The 12297-nt window shown below is 41.7% G+C and overlaps 1 protein-coding gene across 1 annotated transcript in view; it reads right to left on the bottom strand.

Annotated features, from left to right (window-relative positions):
* The window catches only part of Mob1a (MOB kinase activator 1A), a 17199-nt gene extending 7093 nt beyond the window's left edge, over nucleotides 1–10106 (bottom strand). Inside the window, exons 1-4 of the mRNA XM_021189934.2 lie at nucleotides 9855–10106; nucleotides 5940–6106; nucleotides 3009–3102; nucleotides 1996–2129 (exon numbers count right to left, since the gene is read on the bottom strand). Coding sequence (XP_021045593.1) covers nucleotides 1996–2129; nucleotides 3009–3102; nucleotides 5940–6106; nucleotides 9855–9868 — 409 coding nt within the window. The 5' untranslated portion in view covers nucleotides 9869–10106. The remainder of the gene's footprint in view (nucleotides 1–1995; nucleotides 2130–3008; nucleotides 3103–5939; nucleotides 6107–9854) is intronic.
* Nucleotides 10107–12297: the final 2191 nt, after the last annotated feature.

Genomic DNA, 12297 nt, shown 5'->3' with positions numbered 1-12297 from the left:
TGACTCCCTCTTCTGGAGTGTCTGAAGACAGCTACAGTGTACTTACATATAATGAATAAATAAATCTTAAAAATAAATAAATAAATAAATAAATAAATAAGTCTTTTTTAAAAGGATGTGTTAAAAGAAGAGGAAGAAGGAGTTCTCTTCAACAGCTAGCAAAAACTACAACCCTGACAACAGCCTAATGAGGAAGAAAGTAAAGGAATCCAGAATTATTACAGTAGTCTGAGAGGCTGAGGAAAAAGATGGATTCTGCTGGGCGTGGTGGTGAGATTTTATAACCTCAGCAAGAGGGAGTTAGAGATGGAAAGATGGAGTGTTGGTCATACTCAGCTACACAGGGAATTCAAAGCCAAACTGAGCTAAATGAGATCTTCCCTCATAAAAATAACTTAGTAAATAATGTGAACTATTTTCATCTAAGTACTTGCTAAACTGAATTTAATAGAACATACTCAAGTGGAATCAACATATAATCGTCTGTGAGAAAGGAAATACAAGGTTTATTAGAAGAATGTTATTAAGTCAAATCTAAGTTTTTTTGTTTCTTTGAAATTAGGTCTCTCTCTATAGCAGAGATTAGCCTTGAACTCCCAGCAATCCTCCCGTCTCAGCCTCTGGAGTGTTGGGATTGCAGGTATGCTCCATCATGTTCCCCAACTCCAGCCTAAGTATAAACACTTGATCTTTCTCCCAGCAGTGCCTCTGCTCGGAGCACACCAAGGAGCACAGGAATGATCTGGGAAGGAGCCCCTCAGAGCCCCAGGGACTGCAGGAAGGCTGACTTCACTTCTCAGTACCACACTGAAACCAAAAATAGTAGCATAACATAAATGTTCTCCTAGCACAACTTTTTAAAAAAGAAATGGAGAAGTTGGGGTGTAACTTAGTAGAAGGTAAAGTTCAACCATGTGAGGAACCCTGGGTCTAAGCCCAACCACAAAAGAAGTAATAACTTTCTCACTGTCAAAATGCAATCTAGGGCTCAAACAGAGCTCAGGGCAGAACACACACTTAGCACACAGGAGGCCAGGCTTCAATCCCTAGCACCACAAAAAGCAACAATGAAACAACCCACATCTTAAAGGAGATGAGCAAAATAAGAGAAGTGTATACTGCAAAACACTCCATAAATAAGATCAAGGTACCTCAGGGGAAGAAAACATACTGCTTATATGTCAAAGACCAAACACCTATAACAGACAAAGGACATAAACAGAAAACGTAAATGAAACAAAAAGTATTTCATCTCATCAGTGTGTGTGCAAGAGAAGACAGTACCTACACATGTGCTGTGAGGTCCATGTGGAGGTAGAGGGCAACCTCCATCCACCATGGAGGTCTCAGAGATCCAACTTAGGCAGGCCGCCAGGCTTGGCAGTAAGTACCTCTACTTACTGAGCCATCATGCTGGCCCCTTTGTCGGTATTTTTTAATGGGCATTAAAACAAAAGTTTAGGTTTAGTGGCATAGCTTAGTGAGTTCGGTGCTTGCCATGAAAGCCGAATGACCTGAACTAGATCTTCAAAACTCATGTAAAGGCTGGACACGGTGACACACACCTTTATTCCCAACAGTGGGGAGGCAGAGGCAGGTGGATGTTTGTGAATTCCAGGCCAGCCTGGTCTCATGGTGAATGCCAGGAAAGCCAAGGCTGCACAGTAAGACCCTGTCTTGAAACACAGATTAAAACACCATGTAAAGGTAGAAGGGTCAAACCTAAGAAGTTGTCTGACCTGCACACATACGCTGTGGCACACGCACACCACACACATAAAATACCTTGTATTTTAAGAGAGATACAATTTAATCAAACTGGAAAAAAATTCAAAAGTAAGTATTAACTGGTGTGAAGAAAACAAGTTGGTATGCTAGGAGAATGTACATGGATACAAGTTCTTTGCAGAATGTGGCCTTCTCTGTTGAACTGATGCACATTTAAAGATTTCAGTCATCACTCACAAGAAAGTCTGCTCCACAGTGTTAACTTACCAATCTTAGAAGGAAAAAGTGTTTCGTCATCAAGCTGATCCTGAACCCAAGTCATCAAATAGTCAATATATTTTGGTGCAGAACACTTAATTGGCTTTTTAATATTAGTGCCATCTGCCCAGTGGTATTCATACCTGCCGAGAACAACAAAATGTTAATGACAGCTGTTAAAACCTTAACGTGGACAACCTGTAATCAAAGCAGGTTCACATTCTGTCCACAGAAATTTTATGTGATTTCAAGAAGTTATAGGAAGGGGGCTGGAAGGATGGCTAAGTGGTTAAGAGCACTGACTGCTCTTTTAGAGGTCCTGAGTTCAATTCCCAGCAACTACAGTGTAAACTTTAAATCAGTTTACAGATAGTGGCTCGCAACCATCTGTAATGGGATCTGTTGCCCTCTTCTGGTGTGTCTGAAGACAGCAGCAGTGTACTCATACATAAACCTATAAAAAAGTTATAGGAAACTCTTAGCCTATTTTTAACTCAGCATCTTTAAGGCAGATGGTCACTTCTGGATGTGCAGCTGCTTTCATTAATACTATACAGGTACCAGAAAAAAAAAAAAAAAAGCAAATATTTTAAGACCACCTAAAAATTCTTGTAAGAAATTAAACTCTTTAAAAAAAAAAAAAGAATAGGATGAATAACATTTGTGTGGACATGCACACACAGTACATGTGAGAACAATTTGCAGGAGTTAGTTCTTTCCTTCCACATAAGAAACGAGTGAAGGTCACCAGGCTTGGCAGTAGGCTTGGAGTCATCTCACCAGCCCCTAACTCAAATGTTATACTCTTACTCATAGAATATAATTATAATATAAATATTAAATACTGAGTACTCATATACCTAAGTAGCTAACAGCAAGAGCTACTGCTGAGTAATTAAGAACTCAGAAACAGAATTAGCTCTACATGAAGAAATAGGTAAGAAAAGTATTTATTATTTAGTATTTAACAGTTATAAAATAAAAAGCAATCTGAATGACTATTTAACAGATCAGACACATACCTGGGACCTGCTGACATGACTGGGCAGCTTGCCTCAGTGCAGAATTCTGTAATGGTTCCATACAACATGTTGATCTGATTGAAGAAATCCACAGCTGCAGAGACAAAGTTACAACTGTGTTAAGTGTCTACTACATAAATCATGACAAACCAAAAAGACCTCTCAGCAAAAGAAAAACTGGGGTCTATGTTGCCTAGGCTAGTCTTGAACAACTGGACTCACGCAATCCTCCTCCCTCAGCCTCCCAAGCAACTAGAACTACAGGAGCACATTACCATGTCCAACTGACTTAAAACACTGGAGCTAATCTACTACCTAACAAGTCACTGGAATATATTATTTGATTAGATCCAAGGAGTTGAAAGACTCATAGCTTATCAATCTTAACTACAACATACTACCATTTGTTAGGAAAGAGAAGGTACAAGCTGTCTTATACATTTCAAACATCTGCTTCAGTGCCAGCATGAGGCCTCCAGCATACTGAAGACCATTCAAAAAGGACTGAGTTGAGTACCTCGTATGGGCTATGGTAACAGAAGAGTTTAAAATATGAGTAAATACTAGACAGAAGATGGGACCCACATGCCAACAGTAAGTTCTAGAAGTTCAGAGAAAAGGTAACATGTGGAAGGACTGACAGAGTCAGGGAGGATACTCCAAAGGAGCTTCTGCTAGATCCAGACGATGAGGAGGAAGGACGGATATAAAGAAAATTATTAAGACTTGGAACATTTTTCCAAAAATTCTATGATCTTGTCCAAAAGAGTACCTGAAAAAACCTACGGCTTTCCAAGTTTCTTCAAAACTGGATGAAGGCTGGAGCGAGCAGGGCCAGAGAGAGAGGAAAACTTGTTTGAAGACAGCTACAGTGTACTTCCATGTAATAAATAAATCTTTGGAAAAAAAATGGATTAAGAAAAAAATTCTGGCTGGACAGTGGTGGCGCACGCCTTTAGTCCCAGCACTTGGGAGGCAGAGGCAGGCGGATTTCTGAGTTCAAGGCCAGCCTGGTCTACAGAGTGAGTTCCAGGACAACCAGGGTTATACAGATAAACCCTGTCTCAAAAAAAAAATCTGAGCTTGGCAATGCTGGCACATACCTTTAATCTCAGCACTCAGGAGGCAGAGGGAGGAGAGCTTTGTAAATTTGAGGCCAGCCTGGTCTAACAAAGTGAGTTCTAGGACAGCCAGGGCTACACAAGAGAAACCCTGTCTCAAAACAAACAAACAAAAAACCCAAAAACAAACAAAGAGTTCTTTGCCGTGTTCAGTAATGTTTTTTAAGACCTATTTTTACAGGGGAGTGGGAGGGGGCGCGACTTTGCACATGAATTCAGGCTAGAGATGTTGGATTCTCTAGGAGTTGGAATTATAAATTCCTGATGTAGGTGAGAACTCTCGTCCTCTATAAAAGCAATACAAGCTCTAAAACACTGAGCCATCTCTCCATCCGTCCCAGTAATTTTTATGGGAATACAGGAATTCTGGGACCAAAAGTTGTGTGTGTGTGTGTGTGTGTGTGTGTGTGTGTGTGTGTGTGTGTATGTGTGTGTGTCTGTATCCCAGAAGACAATCTCTAGGAGTCAATCCCCTCTTCCATCATGTAGATTCCAGGAAATAAACTCAGGCTTGGCAACAAGTATCTTTACCAGCTGAAACATCTTGCTGGCTAGAAACCAAAAGGTTTCAATAGACAGTTTAGAACAATTAAACCTCAAAGAAAAATCTAAAACTGCAGGAGGCCAACACCTGCCTTTGGAATAACAATCTGAGATTTAATTTTTAAAAAAAAAGTTAAAATTACATGATTTGTATCTGTTGAGGTTTGGTCAGTTGCTGTGGATTTTAATGCTAAATTCTGTACCAGGAGATGAAGGCCTATGAGTGAATTCTCACATTTACAAGCTTTTGTTGTACAAAGTTTGTCCTTAATTTAAAACTGGTTACACAGGGCTGGTGAGATGGCTCAGGGGGTAAGAGCACCCGTCTGCTCTTCTGAAGGTCCTGAATTCAAATCCCAGCAACCACATGGTGGCTCACAACCATCCGTAACTGAGATCTGAAGTGTCTGAAGACAGCTACAGTGTACTTACATATAATAAATAAATAAATAAATAAATCTTAAAAAAAAAAAAATTAAAAAAAAAATTGGTTACATAAAAATTGGCAATAGCCAATTACTGGAGAGGTAGGTGGGTTCCAAGTTACCTGGTTGGGGTGGAGAATCAAGACGAGGAAGAAGGTGAGGAGGGGAGGAAGCTGCCTCCAGAGGTGATGGACCATGAGCAAGAGGCCAGGAGAAAGTATGTGGGGTATTACCCCTAGGGAGGTAGCCAGGCCAGCAGTTAGAAAAGTAAATTAGGGGTGACCCCCCAGTAATTGTCAAACCCAAATAATCACAGTCTGAGTCTCACTTATTGTAAGCTAGCTGGAGATAAGTTTAAATTGGTTCAGGTTCAGTATCTGTGGGTATGTCCATGTGAGTCCAGAAGAGACTGCTAGATTCCCTACAGCTAGAGTTACAGGCAGCTGTGAGCTGCCCCATATGGGTGCTGGGAGACAAACGATGTCCTCTGCAAGAAGAGCATGCACTCTTAACCACTGACCTATTTTTCCAGCCCAAACTTGATAATTTGAGTAAAATCAAAAACAGGGTTTCCCTAAAAAGTAGTATTTCACATTGTTCAGACATGTGAGTCTCCCCCGTGCATGCCTTATACATTTCTTGACGATATTCTCACCAAGAAAGCACTCAGCACTTCAAGTGTCTCCACTCGACCACAAAACCAAGGCCTTTAACAGGTAAAGTCTAAATGTATTTTATAGATAGCTGTTATATTACAATAATTATACCTATAAAAGAAAATTCATTAAATGAGATTTTAGCAAACTCTATAAATCTACAAGTTAATGTTTTAAAAAACTTACTATTAACAGCAATCCATTCATTGAGGTCCTCTCCCTCAGGCAACATAACAGCTTGCCTCAGATTGCCACTTCCGAGAGTTGCCTCTGCATGCTTTAAGAGTTCATACTGATGGGACCCTTCAGGAATATTCTTCTTTGGTTTGAATGTTTTCGAAGAGCGGCTGCTGCTGTTAGGTTAAAGGTAAAAAAGGTATGAATGTTTAGGAATCAAAGACGACTGGCACTTTAAGTGTATAAACAGCTCTATAAAGGGGCTGGAAAGATGGCTAAGCTTTTATGTATACACACAGAGATAAATATTGGAATAAATAAGCTGATCAATAAAAAGTACTCCCTAAATAAGGCCAAGATTTGCCCAGCACTAAGGAGGCCCTGGGCTCCAGACACAGATACACACACACACACACACACACACACACACACACACACCCCTACCTATAAAAGCAAGAGCATAAACAGAATAGATGACTGTCTAGTTAAGAACACTTGCTGCACAACATAAAGACCACCTGTAATCCAACTCTAGGAAATGCTAGTGCTTTAAGGTACTTCTTAGGGAGAATATTGTCAAGAAATGAGTAAGGTCAACTAAAAATGATTGATAAATGCAAAAATGAGAGGCTTATATATTATATGAACAATGTGAAGTACTACTTATGTGGTAATGGGGAAGATGGGAATGTGACAGTGTGAATAAGACTAGCCCCATAGGATCATGTATTTAAATACTTAGGGAGTGGCACTATTGTAAGGGACTTGTTGGAGGAAGTGTGTCACTGGGGCTGGGTTTGGGGTTTCAAAAGCCCAGTCCCAGTCTGTCTCTCTCTTCCTGCAGTTCCAATACAGAGCTCCCAGTTACTTCTCTAGCATCATGTCAGCAGGTACGCTGCCATGCTCCCCACCATGATGCCAATGAACTAAACCTTTGAAACTGTGAGCAAGTCCAAATTAAATGCTTTCCTTTGTAAGAGTTGCCCTGTTCTTGGTGTTTCTTCACAGAAGACAACACTAGACAAGGATCTCTGGAACTTGCTGGCTTCCAGCCTAGTGGGGATAAAAAAGGAGTTCCAAGTTCAAAAAGATACCTTGCCTTAAAGAAGAGGCAAAAGGTGATAGGAGGCCCCCAGTGCCCTCTTCTATGTGCTCTGTGCATCAGGACACAACATCACACAGTGTGTGCCTACTCCAGACTCACAGATCTACATATATGAAACAAACAAGTAAAAATTTAAAAGTGTTAGTGCAGGAGCAACACACAACTTGTTACATAGGGCAATCTATTATCCAATCTACCAGAGTATTTAACCAAGGGGTGCATGTGGGGAAGGACACACTATAGATTCTTGTGCTTGTGATGGCAACATCTTAACAATGCAAATCTACTCCTTCCAAGCACTTGTAGATATGGAGTGTATATCCCACATCATGGGATGCTGTGCAGTAAAAATAGGTAATGTGGTACATATATTCAAGAGTCAACGCATTGCTGAACACATTACAGAACCAAATTAGAGCAAAGCCTATTTTGTTAACCCATAGAAAGCACAAACAACAACAAAACAGAAAAAACATTAAAATAAGACATATCAGAATTATGACAACATCTAAAAGGGGAAGGGAACAGACTCATGGACTTATACCTTACCTGTGAAAGTAATTTTTTTTTTAAGATTTATTTATTTATTATATGTAAGTACACTGTAGCTGTCGTCAGACACTCCAGAAGAGGGCATCAGATCTCGTTACAGATGGTTATGAGCCACCATGTGGTTGCTGGGATTTGAACTCTGGACCTTTGGAAGAGCAGTCGGTGCTCTTACTCACTGAGCCATCTCACTAGCCAGAAAGTAAATTTTAAATAGTGTAAAAAGTAAAGAATTATGAAAGTACTAGACTAAATATCATACTTTATAAAGAACTACATACATTAGAAGGACCACTCCAGGAACACATGGAGATAGGAAACTGAATAACAGGAAACAATATGGAAAATTAACATTAAGTGATTTCTTAAGATTCAATAAGATCTTCATATTATAAATTGAGGTTTGTGCTTCAAGGGCTGGAGAGATGGCTCAGTAGTTAAGAATACTTGCTGTTCTTGCAGATGACTGGGGTATACAGCTCCCAGCACCCACGTGGTGGCTCACAACCATTCACAACTCCAGTCCCAGGGGATTTAATGCCCTCTTCTGACATCCATGGGTACTGGATATACGTGGTATACATATATACATACATACATACATACATACATACAGGCAAAACACCCATACTCATAAAATGAAAGTAAATCCTAAACTGGGCATACTGGTACACATCTTTAATCCCAGCACTCTGGAGGGAGAGCCAGGCAGATCTCTGGGAGGTCAGCCTGGTTACATAGTTACTTCCAGGACAGCCAAAGCTACATAGTGAAACCCTATCTCAAAAAACAAAAAAGCAAGCAAAAAAACAACTAAATAACTAAATAAATCTTTGAAAAATACACTTATTCTTCAAATGATGCCATCAAGACAGTTAAAATAATACTGAGGATGGAAGAAACTATTTGAAGTCACAAATGTAATGAGACACTCATATCCAAAATACATAAAGAATTCTTACAACTCAAACCAAAAAGTCAGATGGACACAACCACTGCACTATATACACACGTGGAAATGCCACAGCGAAACCCATACATTTGTACAATTAACAGATGCTAACAAAATAAAAAAACAATCTGATTTTAAAATAGAAAACGGATCTTAATAGACTCTATCCACAAATAGCCTGAAAACACAAAATATAGACACAGACACACACACACACACACACACACAATGCTTAACATTACTGGTCATTGGGAGAATGTAAATCAATAAATTCCACCTTACACTCAGATCTAACAGAGGCAATTGCCATACAGGTGTAAACTGAAGAATTCTGAAAACTCATACAGTGAGATTGGGATGTTAAATGCAGTGCAGGCTTTAGAAGGCTTGGCAGTGCCTCAAAGGCTAACATTGTAAAAACTTCACTAATACCCAGGAGACACCATCACACACACATACGCAAAAACCTATAACCAGCTGCTCATGGCAGCGTTTATTCAGAATAACCAAAGAGTAGGAAAAACTGTCCATTAGTTTAAGATATAAATAAAAATTTACAATTACCTCACTGGTTGAAAAGCTATGGACAGTCCACAGGAAGAGTCAGTTTTTTCAGGGTCAAGCTCAAATAGACTACTCATAATCAAATAGTCAGGTCTACACCCAAGTACATACAGAAACACTAACTGGATTCAGTAGGTATGTATATTGTATAGACGTAATATATAATATAGATAAGAGTACATGAATTTGAATGGGAGAGGACACTGGAAATTAAAATATGCATCTATTAAGTTCTCAAAAGAAATAAAAATAAAAACCTTTTAAAAATTCACGTGGGCCAAGATGAAAGCACCTTTAATCCCAACATCTGAGAGGGCTCGAGGCCAGCCTGGGCTACATGGCAAGACCCTTTCTCAAAGGCTGTATCCTGGCTCCTTGGGAAAGCGGAGGCAGGAGGAGCCCAGGTTCAAGGCCCGCCTGGGCTAAGAGAAAAGCGACATTATAAGGAGCAAAGCACTCTTCCCAAATGCAAACCTGTGGGAAGCCACTGAGAACTTGCACTTTTCTTTCTCAGCCTCGTCTGGCCACCGAGGCACTGCACATTTTCCTGCGCCAGCCGATCCCGAGGCGGCAGGCCCGGGCAGCCCTAGGTCGGGCTCCGCCCTCCGCTCGGTCCCTCGACCCGGCCGACCGACACCCACCCCGCCCCGGCCCGGCTCCGCCGACCGACACCCGCCCCGCCCTGGCCCGCCCCGCCCCGGCCCTGCGGACCGACCGACACCCGCCCCGCCCCGGCCCGGCCCGGCCCACTCACAAGAGGAAGCTCATCCTCGCTAGCCCGAGGGGCCGTGGCCCCCTCCCCGTCAGACTCGGCGCCGCCGCGGGCACCGGGAAGCAGAGGGCGGTCTGCGGCTCAACAGGGCTGCCGAAGCTTCACGGCCGGGGTTTGATACCGAATTACAGCCGCCGCGACCAAGCACCGACCACGGGATCCTCCGCGCTGCCTCCCACCGCTCCGAGAGCCGAAATGCGGAACCAACAGGATCTCGCGAGACCGGGCTTCTTCCCGTCCGGTCCGGCTGAGCTTCACCCCGCCCCTTCCTGAGCTCAGCCAATCAGTATTCTGTGGGCACGGGAGGGAAATGGGGCCAGCTAAGCCCTGCTGTCAACTGTTCAGTGGCCGAGGGACGTCTGCCAGCGCTACCTAGTGACTGTTTTGCTATTTAGAAAAGCTTGATGTCTTCTCCTAAAGGAATTCTATTCTAGCCACATCTCCTGTTGATGGACACTTGAGAGATTTCTACACACACACTGTAACGCTGCTATGAATGTTCATGTGCGTGTTCTGTGTGGGAGGATGTGTTGACACCAGGTGACACTATGGTAGAATGAAGAAAAGAGGAGAAAAAAAAAAAACCTGTGGAAATAAATGATGCGGCAGGATGCACAGTGGCAAAGACCCAGTATTTTGCCGGCGGTTTAAAACCATTTGAATGCCACCTGTCACATTAATGACATCAATTTTATTTTATCAACTTTTGGGTACCTGTTTGTTTGTTGTTCCTTTGTTGAGACAGGATCTCCTGTGTTCCAGGCTGCCCAGGCTGGTTTAAAGTTTACTATGTAGCCAAGGATGACCTTGACCTTCTGACCCTCCTGCGTCTGCCTCCCAGCTGCAGGAATCACAGGCTTGAGCTACCACCTGGCTTCTTTTATTAACTTTTAAAACCACCTTTTATACATTTGTATTTATTAGTGTGGTGTGTGTGTGTAAGGGCAACATGTAGTAGTAGTAGCAGCTGGTTCTCCTTTTCTACCATGATGGGTGGGGCGAGGTCCAACCTAGGATATCAAGATTATTCAGTAAGCTTTTTCTTTTCTTTCTTTCTTTTTTTTCACTAACGTCTGTAGATTTGTATGTGATTTAGAGTATGTGTCTTGATATATTTTTTGAATCTTTTTTCTTTCTTTTTTGTTTTTGTTTTTTGTTTGTTTGTTTTCCTGGTTTTTTGAGACAGGGTCTCTATATAGTCCTGCTGTCCTGGAACTTGTTATATAGATCAGGCTGGCCCCATACTAACAGATATCTTCCTGCCTCTGCCTCCTGTCCTTTTATTTGTTTATTTTTTCATAAGTATATATTTTTAAATAACATATTATTAGGGTTTGAGTCTGTGTCCTTGTGTTTATATCAAGTCAGGACAAGCATGGTGATACACAGATTTAATCCCAGCACTGGGAGGCAGAGGCCGATGGGTCTTTGTGAGTTCATGGCCAGCTTGGTCTGCATAGCAAGTTCTAGGACAGCCATGACTACATAGAGAGACTCTGTCAAAAACTGTGTGTGTGTGTGTGTGTGTGTGTGTGTGTGTGTACATATTCATATAACTATAAAAATATGATGTGAGGGGCTTGATTAAGAGCACTTATTGTTCCTGTATAGTACTTTAATTCATGCACACTGTCTGTAACTATCTGTAACTTCATTTCTAGAGCGTCTAACACTCTCTTCTGACCTCCACAGGCACCAGGCATGCATGCGTACCACATGCACGTAAGCTGGCAAAACACTTATAAAATAAAAATAAATCTTCTTTTAAAAAGGAAAAAAATATCAGAATAAAGGAACTCCAGGTTTGTTTTGTTTTTTCATATTTTAATGAAATGATTCTTAAAATTGTAGAAATATTAAATCTGTGAGGAAAAACTTAATAGAGACACTTGTCCAGCTTTAGGGAGAAAGCCTTAGGGATTAAGGTGGAAGTCTTTGGTCAATATTTAAAGAGGATATCAATATAGTCCTCTAAGGAGTAAAAGATAAGGTTTCCCAGTGAATGAGGGGCAGGGTGATTTGGTCTCCACCAGAACAGACAGCGGCTAAATAAACACTGGAGTGCTTTGCTCACTCGGGCTCAGCAGGATCGAGAGATAGCGTCATATGATCTGTTATAGCAGATGTAGGAAACAGAAGGTAAGCGGCAGCTCAGAGGGCCTTCCTGTCCCCTGTCTTCTGGACTGCTCCCCCCTCCCCTACCCCCACTCTCCCTTCAGTTCCCCTTTTGAGCTTCCTTAGGCAAAATTGGCCACCTTGACGTTTTATTCTGTGTAAGCATCCCACTCCCTCATCTGCAGAACTCCAGCTTGACCCTACCTTCTCATATCCAGCTTGACCCTACCTTCTCATCTCCAGCTTGACCCTACCTTCTTGTCTCCAGCTTGACCCTACCTTCTCATCTCCAGCTTGACCCTACCTTCTC

Source organism: Mus pahari, chromosome 2 (assembly GCF_900095145.1).
Source record: "Mus pahari chromosome 2, PAHARI_EIJ_v1.1, whole genome shotgun sequence".
Lineage (NCBI taxonomy): Eukaryota > Metazoa > Chordata > Mammalia > Rodentia > Muridae > Mus > Mus pahari.
The sequence above is the reverse complement of the archived record's forward strand: the minus strand, read 5'-3'. Positions and strand labels throughout refer to the sequence as shown.